General features: G+C 45.9%; 2 protein-coding genes across 8 annotated transcripts in view; one reads left to right on the forward strand and one right to left on the reverse strand.

Moving 5' to 3' along the window:
* Positions 1-1110: 1110 nt before the first annotated feature.
* GFI1B (growth factor independent 1B transcriptional repressor) lies at positions 1111-10909 on the reverse strand (the record flags this gene model as incomplete). Of its 2 annotated transcripts, XM_082327624.1 has the most annotated exons (7): positions 10756-10909; positions 5320-5448; positions 3636-3782; positions 2803-3065; positions 2397-2534; positions 1758-1923; positions 1111-1289 (listed from the first exon to the last, which is right to left on the reverse strand). In XM_082327624.1, the coding sequence occupies exons 2-7, from the start codon at positions 5432-5434 to the stop codon at positions 1111-1113; spliced, it is 1008 nt and encodes a 335-aa protein (XP_082183750.1). In that variant the 5' UTR covers positions 5435-5448; positions 10756-10909. The 2 variants fall into 2 exon arrangements, with proteins under 2 accessions (XP_082183750.1, XP_082183751.1); XM_082327625.1 differs by lacking the exon at positions 10756-10909 and having other exon boundaries at positions 3636-3821; positions 5320-5408.
* Positions 7809-20685, forward strand: part of TSC1 (TSC complex subunit 1) — a 34776-nt gene continuing 21899 nt past the window's right edge. For 2 of the 6 annotated variants that reach the window (XM_082327621.1, XM_082327620.1), the window contains exons 1-2: positions 13706-13814; positions 14403-14585. The gene's annotated coding sequence lies outside the window, so the exon portion shown is untranslated. Of the gene's footprint in view, positions 8996-13676; positions 13815-14402; positions 14586-15309; positions 15451-15535; positions 15644-18864; positions 18945-20685 lie in introns of those variants that run through there. The other 4 variants (XM_082327615.1, XM_082327616.1, XM_082327617.1 and 1 more) reach the window with 4 other exon arrangements.

Consider the following 20685-nt stretch of genomic DNA (forward strand, 5'->3'; position numbering starts at 1 on the left):
TTTCAGTGCTTTGCTTCAACCCCCAGACCTGGAAGAAGGAGGAGGAAATACCACTGCTCTGTTTGTGTAATATTTGTAAGGGACTCGCATGCTATGGCAACGTGTACGGGCTCGGTCACTTCCTCCTTTAAGAGAGTGGCTGGAAAGCGGAGCTCTGGCCCTTGACATCGATATCCAGCGCCATTCCTGGCCATGCAGTGACACGGGATTGCCCAGGACAGCTCTAAACCAGTATGTCCAGCATGTAGTGAAATATTGTGGGACATACCAGCCTGGATTCCGAGAGCAGCCAGGCTCTCTCACACGGTACTGAGACATGGGGCTTATTAGCTGGTGCCTAGCACGGTGGCATGGCTCTTCCTGCAGCTCGCTGGCTGCCGCTAACCCAGGGATCTTTGCAGCATGGCGTGTAAGAGGAATGCATTTAGAGACCCCTGCTATCAGCTAGGGATAGGAGCTGTTTCTTCAGTATTTTCCTCCCACTCCAAGCTAAAAATACAACACAGTTAACTTGTCATTTGATCACAGTAAATGCACCGCTGAAAGAAAATGACTTTAGACGTTACCAGAATTTATGACCTGGGCAAGTCTCTGCAGAAGCCCTGTCCAGGTTGAACACAGCTCACTGAATACAATCTATTTGCATGCCCCAGCCTTATCTTCCTAACCATCAAAGCAGCACATGGTTACGGCACTAGCTTGGCACAGATTGTTGCTGCCACTACTCCAGGAATTCCCACCTCACTACTGGTCAGTCTGATGAAATGAATTCTGCATGTGGTGTAAGTCCAGAGTAATAGTGACCTTGGTGGAATTCCTCTGGATTTGCACTTGAGCAGGTGATGTCAGATCTGGGCTGGTACCTGTTGTAATTGAAAAGTGAGAGGTCCCACAGGTTTCTTTGTCACCTACTGGGATGTGCAAGGCCCTGGGATGCCAGAACATCAAAGCCAAGATGACATGACTTTGCCAGTCCCCAGGGGAACATAGGAAGCTATACGAGCTTTATGAGGTGGGCAGCCCCACACTGGATGGAGATGCTGGGGAGAGTCGTCTTCCCTGGTGCATGCACTGGCAGTGGGAGCTCCAGCAAAGACCTGGAGCCATCCCTCACTTGAGACTGTGTTGGGTCTCTCGGTGCCTCCGTAGATCCACCTTGCGCTGGAAGCCCTTGGCACAGAGCTCACAGCTGAAGGGCTTGAAGCCGGTGTGCTTGCGGCTGTGAGTGATGAGGTTGGAGCTCTGGCTGAAGGCTTTGCCGCATACCTGGCATTTGTGGGGCTTCTCCCCTGCAGGGCAGAGAAAATGGTAAGGAACGCTTTGGCAGATGAGAGAAGGGAGGCAGAAATGCCCTTTAGCAGACTCAGACCTGATTGGTATGCTTGGGCATCAGGGTGCTGCCAGCCCAGCTGTCCTGCTAACGCGTCTGCACTCTGATCCAGCACCAGAGGGTGAGAAGAACCAGAGGCAGTCCTCCCCAGCTGCGTGGCCCATGCCCTGTCTGCATCCAGGGCTGGGTACCACCGTGACATGCACTGGCGGCTGGTCGATAACCACCTCCCTGTCACACAGAAGGGGACACGCATCTCAGTGATGCTTACACCTTCTGCTGTCTTACCACACAGGGAAGAATGACTTCCCAGTGCCTCTGGACACTTATCCCTGGTCCAATATCTCTGTGTCTGGGGACTATATACGTGTATCAACATGATGGACTCTAATTTGCATTTGCTTATGGGGAATATTTTGTTTCTCACCGGTGTGGATGTAAGTGTGTTTCTTCATATCCGACTTCTGGTGGAAGCGCTTGCCGCAGTATTGGCAGGGATAGGGCCGTGTGTCTGAATGGATCAGTAGATGAGTGGAGAGGGTGGAGGAACGTTTGAATGTCTTCCCACACATCTTGCACTCAAAGCTCCTTTCCTGTTAGGGAAAGAAAATCATGGGATGTCTGTGGCTGCAAGACATGTGACAGAGCCTGAAGAGTGTTAAGAGTGTTGAGAATAGTAGATTTGATAAGCAAATCTCCTCGGCTCATGGACTGATATGCTAGGTGCAGTACAAAGAGAATGTGTGGAGGGTTACTTATGGAAATGGATTACAACTTGTGATTCAAACTCCTGTGCCCTTAAGGAGGAGGCGAGGCACAGAAGAACCAGTAGCAACGATCCTCCCCTCCCATCCAAGGAATTCTCAAGGGTAGTCTGAGATTTGTGAGACCAAGATCTATGATCTGTGGTCTTCAGAGCTCCTATCATTGTCACTGGGTGCTACAGGAAAGCCATCACATTTGTAACCTGTGAAATGCCACTTCCTTGGTAATGGAGTAAGCAACAGCTAAAGTCCAAGCACTCATGAGCTCTGGAGAGCTGGCTCTCTGGAAACATGCTACCCACCTGGGAGTGAATATTGGTGTGCTGCTCCAGGCTTACAGCATGTCCAAAGGTTTTGCCACATACTTCACAAGCAAAGGGACGGATCCCACTATGAGACCTTCGGACGTGGACCTCCAGTCCATGGGGAGTGGAGAATACCTGTAAAACAAAATGCCAGGGATTTTTCAACATGAGACAGCTGTGTGTCTGTCTCTGTTTTCAATTCCTTCTCTTTATTTGATTCTTCCCTCTTGTGAGCCCTGGGAACAGCATCATTCCTAGCGCCCTTGTCTCTAATCAGGAGAACAAGTAGGTACCCATTTTGAGCCGCATGCATTGCACTTTGGTGTAACCCACTGAAACACTGATGTATGCAATGAAAATCACTCCAGGCCCTCCCCATCCCCGAGGTTCTCCTGTGACACACCTTGTTGCACTTCACACAGTGGTAGGTCTCCATGTCCGAGGAGTAATGCACGCTGTAATCCAGAGGGGGCTCGGCGCTTGGCAGGAGGTGGCTTCCGTACAGGCTAACTGGGTGCTCCAAGAGGGCTGACTGCATGGTGGAAGACATCTGTCGGTAGCTGTATGGCAAATGGAAAGCATCCCAAGAAAAGCCGGTTTTGTAGAAGGTAGGTGTGCTTGTCGCGTTAATGCAGTCTTTGATCTGCAGACCTGGGACGGTCATCTCTGAGTTTGCAAAGGAGAGGGAGAAGTGAGTGTCATGCCGTTGCCTGCAGCTCGGCACCAGTAAAAAAAGCTCCCCAGGTACCATTCCCACATTTAATGTCCTGCCTGACCTTGAGAGTGGCAGTTGGTAACTCTTCCTTCTTTGATTCAAATCCTGATCCCCATACAAAGTTCCTATTTTGACTTTGATTTCAGTCTGAGGAAATTTTAGGGGAGAGGGGATGCTAAGGGGATATTAACCCCCCCACTAGCCCTGCTTCATGTGGTGTTTGAACAAGTACCATGTGGCCACCCCCTTTGACCCATACGAGCATGAAATTGCATTAGTCCTTGAGATTTGGAGGCCCACTCATTGGGAATCATAGCGTGATCCTTCAGGGAGATGTTGATCTAGACCAGAATTGTAAAGGCAAACACAGAATGCTCTTGATGTGCTCTGCCTGGGTCAAGTTTGACCACTGATGTCAAAATAAGAGCTGCCATTTACTGAAAATCTGACCTCAGTCGTAGGGGCTCCAAAAGCCAGCCCAGCCCTGACCTCTTTTGCAATTGTGGTCTTGGGTAGCAGACCTTGAGCTGAAGGGCCTGGCACCATCCTGCTCAGGTACTGGACAGGGACACCTTCTTCTTTCAGTTCAGATGGGTCCTTTTCTTGTTTTGGAACCATGCATTCTAGGTCCTGTTTCTTGATGTCCTCCGGTGTCTTGTCCTCTGTGGCTGTAATCACACAGTGGAGTCACAGTTAGTTTATTCAAGCTGTTAAGAGAAGAGTCTGTTAAGGTGGGGTTTGTGCTTACGTATGAACTCGTGCTTGGATACATGAGCCCATGCTCAATTCCCTGACTAAGTGCAGAGTGGTGCAATCAGCACGGCAATCAAGGTCTGTCCATTGCTGACAAAGGGAAATTCCAAGCAGGATGAGATAGGCAAGGTAGAGGGGGGCAGGAAGAAATGATAGGACACCTCATACCCTATATAGTTAGAGAAAATTAACCCTAGAAGGCCGCGTGTCTGTAAGAATCATTTCCCTATATACAACCATTTTCATTTGTGTGGGTAACTAACAATCACTAACTTATTAACCTCCCCACCCGTCTCCTAAGAGAGTTTGGTATTGTTATCCTGAATTTATGGACAGCCAAGAAGGGAAGCAGAGAGGGGAGGTAACTGCTTACGCAGTTGCAAAGGTGACCACAGAGCCTCACCTCCTCCTGCCCACACTCCCATTTCTCCATGCTTGTCCCAGCCCTTAAAGAGACCAACCAGCACTTGTTAGAAGTAGACTTTATAGTAAGAATCTAAAATGGACAGCGCTTCAATACATGTGCTGGAGAAGGGACTGGGCTGCTGAAGGACAATATTCATCTGTCGTCCAAACCCTCTTGTGCGCCAGAGAGACGCAACAAATGGCCAAAGGCTGATGGCAGGAATTGAAATTAAAATGTCCCCTCCTTTCCTTTTTTTCAAACTTATCACAGGGCTGGACTCTAATTTGATAGCCAGGGCTAGAACAAAGGGTAAGTTGATCCTAGATTTGAATAAAGAAAATTTGAATGGTGCCTGAAGGAAGAAGATAATTGCCCCGGCCCTGCCACTGCGTGGATGGCTGTGGGAGAGCATGAACAGGAGCAGAGGGAGGACAGCAGGCACAGACAGAAGCAGTGTTGGTTTGTGTTAACATAGCATATAGCAGCCAGCCCTTCGCTGGTAAGTGTGTACGACTCCTTTCACAGTCAGTGTTAGGGTATCACTGGTATCTTCTCACTCTAGCTGTAGTATTCCTTGCAAATCATCGGGAGGAGGTGGCAACACACTGGGGTGGAGAGGAGGTGGGTCCAGAGAGAATGTGGACAGTGAACACAGCAAGCTGGAGATGGAGGTGGCAGAGCTGTGAGTTTGTAGAAGACTGACAAGCAAGTGCAAGCTCTTCTCCCAACTGTTAGTTGCCTAGAGTTGGCCATCTTTCCCAAAAGTCACCAACTCCACACAGCAATCATATCTCAAATCTCCCCAGCAACACAGCAGGAAACAACGGGAAGATCTAAATTTGGTTTCAGTGGGACGGTGTGGATTTGGCCTAGAGGGCACAGACAGAGGGCACCCAGTGGGGGATCAGCTTCTCCTTAGACTGACATTCCTGTGTGGAAGCCCTTAGTTTTTATTTAGCTCACTCATCCTACTCCCTTAGCTTGCCTACTCAATTATTGATTTGCCTTGGTGCATTCTTACAAGCCCAGCGGATGGATTGACTCACCAGTGAAGGGAGAGGTTACTGGATCCCATGTGAGTATAGGCAGGTCATCTTCCACAAAGCGGTGTTGATGATAGGTATGAGCCTTTTTGCTCTTCACCAAAAAGGAACGTGGCATTTTCCATTCACTGCCTGGGCAGAAACACAGAATAACGGCAGGTAAATCTCTGTGGTTTGGGGGGTAATTTCTTATTTGTTCCCCACCACATCAGCTCCGTATGCGGCAGGGATGAGAATTAAAACCCTTCTACTGGGGAGACAGAGAGTTCATCTCAAAGGTCTCTCCGCTCCGTTGAAGAGCAGGGAGTGCTTGCTTGGGTTTAGGTGCTTGATGGATCTCAACTCTGGAGAAAACACATAGCTGTGGAGGGGGCTAAGCAAAATGACTTACTGCCAGATAGCCTCTGTCACTGAATATAGAGATGGGACTGCAGATTGAAGATGGGATTGCAGATTACAGTACCCCCCATAAAAATTACACTTCATAATCTACCCCTAGGTTGAGGCAAAGGACTGCTGTCTTTGCATTGTAGGTGGAGAAATAGAGGCATGCTTAAATTAGCGCTGTGTTACAGACCAAAACTGTTTCTGTGGCAAGGATACATCAGCACCCAGAATCTCTCTTTTGTAGCTCTCTGCTCTGGCTCCAGGACATGGTGCATCTCTGACCTTACCCTCCCTGAGAGGATGCAGTGGGGACCATGGGTTGGAGACCATCCCTTTGAGAAAGCGTCTGTCTTAGCGTTTGTACCGCACCTAGAAGAGCGCAGTCCCGAGCCACGACATGGGCTCCTCTGTGAAATTGCTACACAAATAATAATTACAGGAACAGCATCAATAATAGGAGAGACGCAGTGGAAAATCCCCGCAGCCATGATGTGTGGTGGGTTTCCTTCTTGTTGGCCGTAGCTTGAGTATTTTGTATTCTGGCTGACAAACAGCAGTCAAGCAGAGGCAGAGCAGAAGCGCTGGGTGAGAGAGGTTACCTTTTGGATCTGACCCAAATATCACAGACCGTTGAAACGACGGGTTAGGAACAAACATAAAATGCTGAAATTTAATCGTACAAAATTCTCTTGCAATGCATGTGTTATCTTTACTACCCAGAACCCAGCCCGCCCTGTGCCCGCTCCCCATGGCTAGTAACTGTCCTCCTGTAGGCAGTACGACAACAGGCTCGATGCGGTGCACGGCAATATCAGCTGGTGCCTTATTTGCATAGGTATTTGCATTTTCCCTTGTAATTGTTTGGGCTAGTAGCACTAAAAGCAAATCTTGCTATATTTTATATGAAAAGTCAGCAGTAAGTCCTGGCTCTCTGTTGATGGGAAAGTGTATTGTTAAGTCGCTTTTTTTCCTGAGAGCAGTTGAAGCGTAGCCTACTTATTTACTGAAAAAAAGAATGAAGTTTGCTCCTGTTAAGTAGGAATGACCTGAAATGTCTGCGTAAGTCAGGACAGAGCAGTGTGGGCTCCTGGAATCCCAAACAGCCAGGGATGGAAAAGGTCTGCTCCCTTGGGTTGAGAAGTGCCCGCGCTACCTGTACATGCTAAATGTAATTACATAGCCCAGTGGTGTTTTGTTTAAAGGTCCAAGGGCCAGATTTACAGAGCTGCCTGCGGCGGCAGGTACATGTAGTGTGGGATTCGTGCAGTGAGGTCTGCTGTGGACGGGTGGATTGCCAAACCCGCTGTTGTCGGTGAGAGTCCCGGGCTCAGCAGCCCAGCTGCCTTTGGAAATGCAGTTATAGCTGTTTTTGTAAATCTGGTCCAGGATTCCCACTGTTTCTTCTATGCCTTCAGGGATAACTCTTGGTGTCTCTAGCCATTTTTTCTTCTGAAATGACTCACCTGTTTTTCTTCATCTTTTTCCAAGAAATTTGCATGTAACTTGAGATGAATAAGAGAAAACAGAGGCCAAGAGTAGATTTGTTAATTTAATTTTAGAAAGAGGACAAAACAGTACTGAGAATGAACCATAAGTATGCCCTCGAGGGAAGGGACGCTGAAGTACATTGCTGTATTTACTCTTCTGTAACTCTCTAATGAGGTTCTTCCTAGGTATCGTAAAGTGTCTCTCTGCCCGGCGAAAGGCTGCGTGCACAGAAATACCTCCAGCTCGATACCAACACGGGCATGTTCTGCGATGGGCATAACCCTTCTCACAGTGTGCTCTGCTTGGCCTGTGCACCTCGCGTCCCAGCAGAAGTGCTTAGCTCAGAGGGTCTCACTGCTCTTGGTCAGTCCCCGATGGGGTATCTGTGCACGGAGCCGCGCTCTGCGATACGGACGTGCCCCAAGTTAGAGTCCTGCCACAAACCCTTTATACATGGAATTTCCACTCATGGCAAAGGGATTTTCCCATGTGGTGGGGCAGGACTGTGTCCACAATGGACGGTATTCATACCAGCAAGCTTTAGACATCTGATTTCTCTGCCTGAATTAACCAGTTAATTGCCCTGGGCTTCCTGCAGAGTGGAGGAAGAGGCTCTGGCAGCAGGCAACTCTGAATGCAGGGTGAAAGCAGGCACCCAGCAGTGCCTGCTGGAGGAGTCACTGCCCACCGGCCAGAGGCCCCCAAGGCATTAGCCGGACCGCTTAGCCAGGTAAGTTAGCGGACTGGAGATGGGTGGCATAAGCAATCTTGCAGTGTTTTATGGTAGTACCCATACGCTAAGTACACGAAGGCACCAAGTACAGCCCCTCTGTTCTGATGGCGGTTGAAAGTAGATGCCCATGAATCAACGGGATTTTCTGGATGTGCTTGCCCCAGCATATGTAAAAGTCAAATTTGGTCCAGTATCTTGACTGCTGATAAGGGCCTCTGCCGAGCACAACAATCTTCAATGCACCACTGAACGTTACAAAAGGAAGTCACCTTCCCCCACCCCATTTTACAGAGAAAACAGGAACTGGGGGAGCCCAAAGCATAGTTAATTAACAACTGCATTGGACTGTCTTTGTGATTCACACAGCCGGGTTAGAGGAAAGCTAGAAGCACAGATTGTGAGAGAAAAAATACAATCTCTCCTTGAAACTCAAGATCATCAGTAGCAAGTGATCAGCTGCTAGTAATGGCTAACTATATTTCACAGGGAAAGCAGTGCTACGGACAACAGACCCCGCTACATCTTAAAGTCATCGAAGCTTCCAACAGAATTCAGCTTCAACCTTTTCCGAAAAATTAAACTTTATTTTTATGGAGTCTGTTCTTGCCAGCCCCTGTGGCAGCAGTTTCTACCTTGACTGGCAAGTGCACAAGGGAGTTCACGGCTTGGGCAGGAGTGCTACCCAAATGGAAGTGGCGTGGCATTTTTTTGCATTCAATACAGGATATAAAATCAGCAGCCGGCTAGAATTGACATTCTTATTTGTTTGCCGTTCACGTCGCTGTACAAAAATGTTGTAGTAATCTGCCCTGAGGAAAAGACAGCCAAAAGGACCTGCTTCGCTATTTTGGGCACCTAACTTGAAGCACCTCAGAAGGACTTCTTTTACCAGTTATAAATTCCCCAGGCAGCTCTGAAAGCGGACCCAGCATTTGCGTGTTCCCCTCCTATGTTCAAACTCAAAGTTCCTTCATCCTCAGTGATGCTCTCTGGTGATTTTGCAGAGTATCACATGTAAAACTGGAATGTAATACTGAAACACTGGAGATAGTGCAAGAATCAAATTAAAAGGTGTTTTTTTTAGGGGGTGTTTTCTGACTTCGGGATCTTAATTTCACTTGATCCTATGTTCTTCATGAAGCCCAGTACCCCAAAATGCAGGATTGGGCCCTCTGATATAATTTAGAAGACACTCATAATCTCACTGAATGAGATTACGGAGCTGTTCTCTCTGGTTCCTTCAGCAAGGTGATTCATAACACAAAACACCGTCCTGGGGATCAGGTGTTTGCGGGATTGTGCCACGCTGAATCAGGAACCTGGTTTGCAGCGTAAGTTCCATTCTAAAGCTGACTTTCATTTTCCTCTAAATTCAGGTAATCCTGTTTTCAAATTTACAAGGTTAATTGTAGAGATGAAACCCTTTTACCTACTACACTCAGTGGAAATACTGAATTTTAACTCGCAATTGATACATGTCTTCATATAAGTCGATGAGTGTACAAAGTTTTAGGCTAAAAGAGGCTTATTTCCTTCCCATTGCTTAATTTATATTTAAATCTTAATATTGCTTTTTTCTGTTCTGTCTGGCAAAGGTGAAACTTCCAAAAATAAAGAATAGTTTGTCTTTCAGAAGACTACATTTTTGAAGAAACAAGCACAAAACAGGACACAACCTGTGTCTGAAATTTTTAAGAGCCCAAATAAAATAAGAGGGTTTATGGACTGCTGACTCTTTAAATATAAAGTCATATTCAAAAAGAATTTCAGTTCTTTACAGCAAAATTAATCATGTCTTCACCAGTCCACCCTTGCAAAATCAAATGTACTTGGGGCAAGTAATTTGAATGTGGCTTTTTTAGTGGAAAAATGAGCAGAACATTTTTAATTCCTGCGGTAAGACTGGGCAAATGGGCACTATGGCAGGGGCAGCAAATTATGGTGGAAACTTTGTCCAAGAGGTGAAACGGAAATGTTTGTACATCTGTAGTATCTAGAAAAAATGTTTAGAATATAATTGCAGCATTTGTTCTTTAGAAACCTCATTTAGCTCCTAGTGATGTTGGGAATGCCACTGGCTTTAACAAACTTTGCCTTAGGCTTCCATGGATAAACGGACTTATATAGTGCAATCTAACAAATTCTATATCCCCTTAACGTATAGATGCACTTACTGTGTGAACTTGCAAATCATTTGTTTTCCTGCTTAATGTATTGAATCAATCTGGTGGTATATGCGGAGCGTCTATAAATAGCTAATTCCATATGCTAAAAATTGTTACGCTAATCAGCATATACTTAGAAAGGATGGAAAAATAATAAAGTAAAAGATAGATTTGAAGCAAAAATCCTGAACAGGAGAGACTGAATTCTCATCTAGCAAAATTGGCATAGATTAATTGATGTCAGCAGAGGTGTGCTGTTTTCTGAATTTAAAGGTCCGACCCTGTAAAAGAGCAATTAAAAGGAAAAATATAGTCCGCCCTCTCCTCAATGCTTAAGTACAAAAGTCTGCATCTGGAAACCGTTCCTGCTGCATGGAGCTTGCTGGGACGCAGGTACCCGAGACCATTGTCACATCTTTTATATTTTGTTCTACTGTTACCATTTTCACCTGTGAGAGTGAAGTGTATGATATATAATTTTAAAAGGTTTGACTCATTTAAGTGAGCCATTATTATAAAGGAATCCTGAGGACAAGTGACTTACACAGTGGAATATGTTACATATTTGCAAACACAGGCAAAGAAGAAGAAAAAGCTTTGAAAAACATATCAGAGAAATGAGAAAAACAATGAAATTAGAAGTGATTAAAAGAATAAATAAATCACCTGTTTGGGGGACTTCGCTTTACTGGATTCGCCTTGAAATCTCCCCAGACAAGCGAGACGTCGTCTTCTCTCTGGACTCCTCTTCCACCTTTTCACTTAGTCGCAGTCTGCTGAAATAGATACTTCTCCTTTTTTCTCTCTCTGTTTTTTTGCCCCTGTTCCCCTCCCTGATTTTTCAATCAGATTATTTGTGTCAAAATCTGGCGGTGAAGAAACAGCCAATAGAGAAGCAGAGCCCAGAAAGTATTTGCTTATCAAAACTTTCCAGGACTTTGAAAACTTGAAGAGAATTCACGATGCCCAGCTCGAAACCCTGGGGGCAGCACCCTTCGCTTTCTGGGGCAGCTTCGCCTTCTGCAGAGCACTCCTCTGTCATATTGACAAAGAGCATGACACGGTGAAATAACGTACCAAGCAGGCATTTGTTATTTTCCCTTTTCTTTAAAAAAAAAAAAAAAAAGACAGAATAGCTCTTAAGAAACCTGTATTTTTACACACATTCATCCACGCATCGTATCTTTCACAAACAGACACACCATCTGTCTCACATACACACACTCACATACTTCAGTCTCATAAACAAAACCATCTAGCACATATGCACAAAATTATTTTATTCCAGAATGGATCTTTTATCTCTCCAATTTCCAAGGAAAAAGGAATAAATACTTGCACAGTAATAACTGAAAAAGATGCGTGTTAATCAGCCTTCATTTTCCTAGGCATATGTGTGTGCAATCCATACGTATTTTAGGCATTGCTCTATCTATATACAGCTGTATATCGGATATAAATATAGATTTAAGAAAGCTCATTAAGCAAGCTCATTAACAAGCATCTTTGCAAAAAGCTCTTCAAGAGCAATAACAAGAATTTGCACTTCTATCACTTGCTTTCAAAAAAGGTTTGAAAATGGGTTTGCAAATGTGAAATAACCGACTGCCAAACCCCCCTGCAACGGCAGGGCGGAAGGAGGGAGAATGAAGCAGAGGCAGAGTGACTTTTCTCAGACCACCCGGTTCTTCTCTAGTAGAGGTGGGAACAGGAGCTGGAGAGCAGTGATTTTCTTGCAAGAATCCTTGGCCACGATGCTTATTTGGGGACAAACAAGGAGAGCTCATCTCCCCAAATGCCTGGGGGGGCAGTAATTGAAGCGATTCCTTGATTTCACCTGTTCTCTGATTATCACAAGCTTCCCGACCGTGCAAGTGCACAGCGGCATGAGCTGCGTGTGCCCTCGGTCATCGCCCCTCACACCTACGGCACGCTCTGTGCGTGGCTGGCACGGGGACAGCAGGGCTGCCTTCCGAGAAGTTTATAATTTAAGATGCGTATAAGCATGCACGCAGCTGTTGAGTGCCAAGTACCAGGACCTGACCATCAGAGAAATGCCTTTATATCATGGAGGTTTTCTGCTCCCTGAGAGCTTTCAAAGACATTTCACTCTTTTCTACAGTCGGTTGCATTAAACCAGGACTCAATTTGGTCCCTTTTCCTACTGCAGCTCAGGGTGGTGAGAGCACCAGGAAGCAATAACCCTTTTTCTGCCCTGCACCAGGATCGGCGGTAGGCTGGTGTTTCCCTGATGGAGCAGATGTGGTCCAGAGACACTTCAGATTCATAGCGGAGGTATTTTGCATCCCGCCGTGGCGGGCGGTGGTGCCAGGCATGCTGGCCCTAGCGCGCTCCGCCGGGACAGCCACAAGTCACAGCTCTTGTCATCGCGCCCTGTCATTGCCCCATGGCACCGGACAGGCTGTGCAATGGGTTCTGATGCAACGCAGAGATAGAAGTGTAGATTTCACCCACATTGAGAAAGATTCAGATTTTGATCTTAACCCATCTGTCATTTACCGAACATAATTAATTCTTGTTGTTTATAGAAGCAAACAATCCCTTTTCCCTCTCCCTCCTCCCCTCCTTATTTATCTAGCTGGGTTTTGCATGAAAGAAACGTTCCCAAAGCATTGTGCTGGCAAGCTGATTTGCATCCTCTTAAACACAGGCATTTGAAGGATTACATTTCCCGCTACAAAAACAAGCATTGTAACAGAAAACCAAAATGTACATTGCAGCTTCAGGGTTTCATATGAAGACAGTTACAGGAATTAAACAAAACAGGAAAATGACGAGCTGCTGACAGGACTGAGATGTTATTTTATGAAACATTGGAGCCGGCTTCTGCCAGGACCCCTGAGCACAGACTTCCCGTTGACATAAAGTGCAAGTGGCTGCAGAATGTGGCTCTTAAACTAGAGAGAGTAAAAGCAAGTCAGCCACACAAAAATAACTCCAGAAAACTAGTGGTGCAAAAAATCTAATAGCATGTTCAGTAAAACCTCACCGGCTAGCTGATTTCAGAGGTGCTCCAAGAGCACGGGGCACAGTCCTTCGGAGAAGGAGGATGACTACATCTCCCAGTAGCAGCTGTCCTGCTTCCCCCAGTAGCCATCATCCCGCAAAGCCCAGATATAACTGCATACAAACTGATCCCTGAGATAACGGGCACAGATTCTCTCTTTTATGACTACTACTATTCCCACTACACTAGAATGCCTGACGAGAGATGGGGACACCGCTGTGCCCGCTTCAGCTCTCACCCACCCCTTCTCCCTGTGTTTTATTTCAGGAGTTCCTACGGAGCAAACAGTCGCAGGATGGGAGCACAGCCAGCTATCATCTTGGCTTGTTGTGTTCTTACTCCTCCCTAGATTTCTGTTTACGGCTTCTGTTAAACTTATCACCTCTCTTCTGCACTGAAATTGCCATCAAAAGGCGATTTATACAAGCTGAATTAAAAAAACAGAGTGCCGGAGATCCATTTTGGGCTAGAAGGACCTTTGAGCTGACCCCATGTGGTCATTCTTATTTTATGTTCTTCCTGTTGATATAATTTTCCCTGTTCTCTCTTCTTATTTCAGGGTCAGCAGAGAACGGAGAGCCGCAGCGGGCTTAGTTGGGCTCACATAAGCTTGTCCTGGCCCTGACCCACACGGGCAATGGTGGATGTGCAGCGAGTTCTGCTTGCATCCGAGGACACTTTAATTTTGTGTATTGCCGTGAGTTCTTACTACATCTCATATGCTTCAGTACATCCTAAGTAAATAGATTATTAAATGTACAACTCAGTAATAATAAACAGGTTAATTATAACACATCATGTCCATTCTAATGCAGTCATTTTCCCTTTCAAATCTGGCAGCAAACCCCTCCTGTAGCATCCATGTTTTCTTTGTCAATTTGAACGTTACGGTAATTAAGTCACAGTAAAATAACACGACTAATTGCTTCCAGCTTTTTCTGAAGCTCATCCTAATTTCCACTCTTTTCTGTGGCAGATTAAATAAACATCTCTTCTGCACAGCAGGAGAAAAAATGCCATCACTCAGTCCAGACTGCAATAAATATTAATTGCCATGCACGAGGCAGGACTAGATCAAAAACATGCTCGCTCCAAGCAACTCCATCTCCTCCTGAAGCGGGATGACCTATTGCAGGTGCAGCGTGAAGGAACCGTCCCGGCCCTGCGGGGATGGGAGCTGTGAAACGCTACAACTAATGCCGCAGAAGTTAAAAAATCAACCGGTGCTGCTCAGATGGGGTTCTAACCCGCCTTTATTTTCTTACATCTAGTTTCTACTTTTCAGATTTAATGTCCGTGATTCCTACTGGCATCTGAGGACAATTCATACGGATTGAAGGGTTACACCAGCAGCTTGCCAAGCGCCCGCGGCGCATCCCCACCGAGCCGCCCCTGGGGACTGAAACGTTCAAGTTGAAAACCTGTTGGTGCAGCGTAGAAAAGCGAAGGCTGGAGAACCTGCCCTGGAGTAATTTCCATTCTCCTTTCCTAAACTCTGGCTTTTCCACAGGGAAAGATAAACCCTATCATGAAGGAAGGCTGAAATGTTTTGTGTACTGGAGTTGCTGCATTTCAGCAAAGAAAATAATCCTTGTCCCTGGTGTGCATGAAGTGTTACGGGGTCCAAAATAGGAAGACGGAAAGGAGCTTTGCATGTTCATCGAGTAGGAAGGGATCAGACTTTGGGTGCCTGCCCTGGAGCTTCCCTCCAGGAGTCACAGCGCGGCAGGCCCGCCGGCCCCTCGGCGCCGCTCCACGCGCACACAGGCACTTTTCAGCCCTTTTTATTCCCTTTCGGCACATTCACGCACTTAAAAAAACGCCTCCAGCCCGGAGCCTGCACCCAGGCTGACGGCGCGGCCCGCGGAGCCGCCGCACGGCTGCCTCAGCCGGCCCGTCCCGAGCGGCCGAGCGGGCACCGGGGGTCCCGATCCGCGCCCCGGGCGGCTGGGCAGCGCGGGCGGAGGGGAAGGAGGCAACGCACGGGGCCGCGCTCGGGGAGCCGAGCCCCGGGCGGGGAGCACAGCCCCGGGCGGGGAGCACAGCCCCGGGCCGGGAGCCGAGCCCCGGGCCGCTCCGACTGGGCCGCTCCGGCCGGGCCTTGTTTACCGGCCGCCGCCCGGCCCCGCCCCGCGTGACGTGACGTGACGTGCCCGCCGCCCGGGGCGCCTCGCGGCACCGCCCCCCGCATCACGCGACCTCGTCGGAGCCGCATCGCTCCCCCGACGAGATACCTCCGCCGCGGGAGAGCGGATGGGCGCGGCGGCTGTCACCCCACCCCGACTCCCCCACGGGGAGAAAGGCCCTTGACGGGGAAAGAGACGAGCGGGGCGGTGAGGGAGCGGCGCGGCGTGGGGCGAGGGCGGAGTGAGGCGGAGGGGTGGGACTAGTTTGCGCGGCGGAGGGATTCGAGGGGAGAAGCGCCCTGTGAATGGGAGGGGGAGGGGGAGGCAGGGCCAAGATGGCGGCGCCCTGTGGGCTAGAGGAGCCCTGAGTGGTAAACAGCTGAGGGGAGGAGAAGGAGAGGTGAGTGCGCTGGGCCTCATCCTTCCTCCCTCAGCGGGGCGAGAGCGGAGGCAGACGGGGGGGACGCAGAGAAGGAGGCAGAGAACAGAGAGAGGGGGGAGGCAGGGAGAAAGGGCTCGGGGAGGAGGCGGCAGGAGAAAGGGAAGGGGCCGGGGGGATGGGGAAGGCGAGGGTAAAGCCTGGCGGGGGGGCGATGTTCCCTCCTCCGTCCCCTTTCCTTCCCCCCAGCCAAACTTGCTCTCGGTCGCTGCCCACCCCCGCCGCGACGGGGCTGCCCGGGGGGGCTGGGGGTGCCCCCCCCCCATCCCCAGCCAACGCGGCCCTTTAATTTTGCGGGGTTTGTCGAAAAAGATTCAGCACCTCCGTTTCAAACGCTGAATAGCGATTTCCAGACTTCCCCCGTCTCAGCCACTTGCTGAGGAGGTTCCCTCGTCCGGGGTTAGGCATTAAAGCAGTTGTTAAAAGTCTGTCCCCTTGGTGAGGAAGGCTTTTCTTATTTCCTTGCTCGTGGGTAGGTAACGTGAAGTCAGGATGTTGTTTACTTGTACAAGAAAACGTTTTGCTTCCTGTTATCACAAAGAACTTGGAAGACTGCAGTTCTGAAGTTTTCACCCTTTGTTTGCTGTGGATGCAGCCTCTATCATTGTTTTATCAGTTTAGTCAGTGCTTCTTTCCTTGTTTGTTTTTTTTTTTTTAATGAGTCTTTTACAAGGCAATGAGTGAAAGAAAGAACATGCCTTAAAGGAATATATGATTCAAAACCCATAGAAATGACAGAGAAACTGGGATCGGGTTTTGTGTGCAGAACTGTTTCCAGAACTGCTGCTTCCAGAGAACCTTCCAGTGGATGCTCATACAGAAGGTTTTCACTCTTTGTCTGGTCTGATCCTCTAGTTACCTGACATTAACTTCTGTGGCAGGTTGTTAGAAATCTGTCGTAATGGAAGCACTACTGAAGTGATCCCATTAGGTGGAAAACTTCCTCTTCAGTTCACATGTATGAACAGCTAGAAACTGAATATTTGGAAACTCAGGAAGTTTTAATAATTAGTGCAAGCATTGTGAATACATCTGTCTGCAGTTGACTTTACTTTGCTAACCAGCAGTCATGTACTCTGCTTATCAGAAACAGCTATGCCACGTTTAAGCTTAAAATAAAATCATGGGCTCAAAATCCTTTACTCGATAAAACGGCGTTTTAGGTTTTTTTTGCTTGTTCATTTGTTCTGTTGTTTTAGTGTTTTAACAGCCTAGTTAACCCAGTACTACATTGCCTTTATGAGGAGTTGCACGGACTTACTCAGACAAAAATATAGTCAGAATATTAATGTGTCATGAGATAAGCTTTAATTAAAATGATTTTATCTTTGGCTGTGTTTAATCCTGGCTCCTTAACTCTTTGTTACTTGAGAATTTACTTTCATGGTGACTAATAAAAAGTAGCACTATTAAAGGGTTCTCACGTGGTATATGCTGTCCAATTGCAGATGTTTTGGTGTTTGAACAAACATTTGACTTTAGTAACTATTTAGTTTAAAAACAATGCTGGCCCTGTTCAGAGCTGGACTGCTGGGATGTTGACTTGTACTGATCCCTGAAATTCTTGCAACTGCCAAACACCTTATATGAGCTGGTGATGTGATTACCAAAGTCAGTCTCTGTAAGAACTGAATAGCCTATAACACACATGCATGCATGCACAAACATCTCTCTCTCTCCCTCTCTATGGAAAAGATACTTTCTTAATAAGCAAATCAAATAATCAAAGCACTTTTTAACGGTGGAGGCAGGGGAGGGGTACCAGATTTTATGGTATGTTGCAGACAGGTGTATATTTTTTGAAAGAATATTACAGCTTATGATCTTGGTCTGGTATGTAGCTGCTATATTTTCATGTAGTTTAATAAACATAACGAGGACAAGTAATACTTCCTTTGTTAGGAGAAGCATTTCTTTGGGTAGCACATTAAGATATAGAGCAAACTTCTTGCAGTGGTGAACCGCTATCGCTTTCCTGGGTATTATTCTTTTTTGGTTTCAGTTAAAAAGTTACACATCACTTGGTATTGTTCTGTGTAATGCCTAGTTTAATTCTTGGGGTAGTTAAAATGCCTCGACTGAGTACACTAGGTAGTTTGCAGTGGTTTCAAGATTTACTAAATTGCAGCCTAACTCTTTGAATATGTTTAAAGGTTTCTCTTGGTGGCAAAACAACTGCTGCAGAGATTTAGGAGTCTCGCTCCTTGTGTTACTGCAAAGTCTAGAGCTCTCTGTTTACCTGTTCATAGTTTTAAAAAGATTCCTTAGTTGAACTTATTTTTCTTGTGTTCTGTTAATTAAATTGGCATAGAAAAACAACGCTGCTTCTTATTTATTTATTTCCTATTAATATATGTAGTTGTGTATAAGGAATTGAAATAATGCCCTTTCAGGTTAGTAACTGGCTTGTTAGCATGGCTTCTGCCAAGGGGTTAAGTGTCAGCCCTGCCATGTTTGGGCTTTTTTTGACATGCATGGCTTTTAACCAATTTTCCCTCTGACAGAAATTTGATGGGTAGCAATTAGCATAGTGTATTAGCACAGCATAGTTTCAAAAGAATCTTAAAAATTGCTGAATATGATTTTCTTTGTTTGGGGTTATTGGGTTTTTGTGATCTTCCTGTTGCTGCATCAATTAAGCACCTGGAACAAAGTACAGGAGAATGTATATAATATTGAGTTATAACTATAAATAATTATCCAGTTTAGGAATGGAGTCTCATATCAGATCTTAAAATAACCAGAAAAATACGGACTGCTAGAAGAAGCCAGACACCTTCATTCTTTAAAAATTAATAAATAAATTAAATTAATTGTACTGTCAATTGTAACGATCAGTTTGAACTGAGGCTTAAAGTGTTTGGAGTTATTATTTCCGGGTGGTGAAAAAGGGGATGATCAGCTGCTTACTTTCCTGTTGCCACCAGTGGTTTTTCTCCCTACTGTCACTTTTCATTCATTGCTTATGTCACTTCTGTAATGGTAATGTTTAGTTTACCTGTGAAGAAAATACAAACTTGAGTATTGTTAGGAAATCTAAAACAGGCTTGGATTTTTGTATATCAGATGGGAGGGAGTGAGGCTTATCCTTTCATGACAAACATTTCAAAGATGTGAGTGAGAAGGGCTGCTTTGTTGTCAATCTGAATTTTTCTTTGGAAACAACGATCGCTGTAAAGTACTTGTGTCCTCATTCGTGGCCTCTGCCAAAGCAGCACCTGAGGACCTTACTTCGCCTGCAGCAGAAATCAGATGGAGAAATGTAAGTCTTGAGGTCTAGCTTCACTTCATTGCTGGCAGCAGAGGTCTTTTGTTGTTGAAATCCCTTTTTCTCGGGGCAGGGGAATAAGCATTTTCTGGCATGCCCCAAATTTAACTTATGATTAACAAAGAGGGATGAAATGCTGATGTTGATCCCCGCCACACCAACCCCCAGAGTAAGTGCTTCTGGTGACTGAATTTCTACGTTGTTACAGCAAATGCTGAGGACATACTGGGAGGAGTGTGCGAGCACGTTGAGTGTGTCCCCCTCCTCCCCACCCCTCCGAGGAGCATAACTGGCACTACCAGCTGCTTTTTCATTTGGCTTGAGATAAAAATACACTGAACAGAACATCTTCTCTTGACAAAAATACTTAGAGAAGTCATAATCTTTTGAAATGCTCTGCTATCTCTTTCTCGATTTAGCCTTTTCCAATGAGTATTTTTACAGTCTTTTACTTTATCTTGAGTTTGTAGCTTAACAGTATTGTGTTGTGGTTAAATTAGCTACTGAAAAAATTTTTTAAAACAAGGTGGTTCTTGGCTTGTTGGCTTCTCCTTTTTCTCCTGTAAGCTGGCTCCAAAGTTGTATTGGTACTTAAAATTAATACTTTTTATTAAAATCTGTCTTTATGAAAGCTCTTGAATATAAAAATAAGAAGTTTGCTATTGGTGTTTATATCTTCCAGTGAGGTTAAAACGTTACATTTTAAAAGGTATTTAAACAGATTTTTTTTTTCACTCTTTACTACCTAGTGCCTTGGATCTTTATATAAAACTAATTTTAAAAGTTAGTGAAGAATCAGTGACTCAAACCATATGGGAAGGTCACTGACTTTGTTTTAATCCTGTCCGTTCCAAGTATGTCTGCAGGGATGTGGAAATTCTTGTAACAGGAGAATGATTGCAGTAGCTAGGGATGGCAGCATTAAAAAGACTCATCTTGTATACTGTGTATTTGAGAAGACATGATCGTGGTGTGATGCTGTAAAGTTTTAAGGGAGATCCCGTTCACCACAGATGTTGTGTCAATGCCAGATACAAAATACTGTGGCATTCAATGGATGATCTCACTGTTTTACAAGGTAGTAGAAGTTCCTTAGCCCGGCCTGTCCTGAGTTCCTTATCTACAAGATTTGAAAATCACATCACAAATTACTGGTGGGACTGGTCATAAATCACACTGACACCATGGCCCCTGGGAACTGTACTTCATCTACCGGAACATGGTGTTTTCTGATTGAAATTAAAAGCCTGTTGCCTGTAAACTAGTTATTCAGCTGTCTTTTCTTAAAAAAAGTGTGACAGGATTTAAGACTACTGCTGGAATTTCCTGGCTGGTTCGTTTGTGTTGGGCATCGTGGACCCAATGTGATTAGAGGATCTCAGCCTTAGTCTTACTTAGGATTTCCAATCTGTTCCTCACAAATGACTTTACAAGGGATCCTGCATCAAGAAAGCTGTGATTTGCTTTTGTAAAATTGTGACTATTGGTGTATAGCAGGGTGACAACATTATACTGGTGTTTACATAACTTCAGCAGATAAACTTTCCACCTAGTGAAGTACCTAGGTGTAATATTGTCCCATTTTTAGATGTGATTTGGAATACTTTCATTAATTTTTTGAATACTGGCTTTTGGAGTGGAGATTGCTCCGCTTTACATAAAGTACTTCAGTGCATGATCGACTGATTGACAAGTTCATTTAAACTCTGCTGGATTTACTGGCACAAGGTCACTT

Source organism: Platalea leucorodia (assembly GCF_965183815.1).
Source record: "Platalea leucorodia genome assembly, chromosome: 15".
In the NCBI taxonomy this organism is placed as follows: Eukaryota; Metazoa; Chordata; class Aves; order Pelecaniformes; family Threskiornithidae; genus Platalea; species Platalea leucorodia.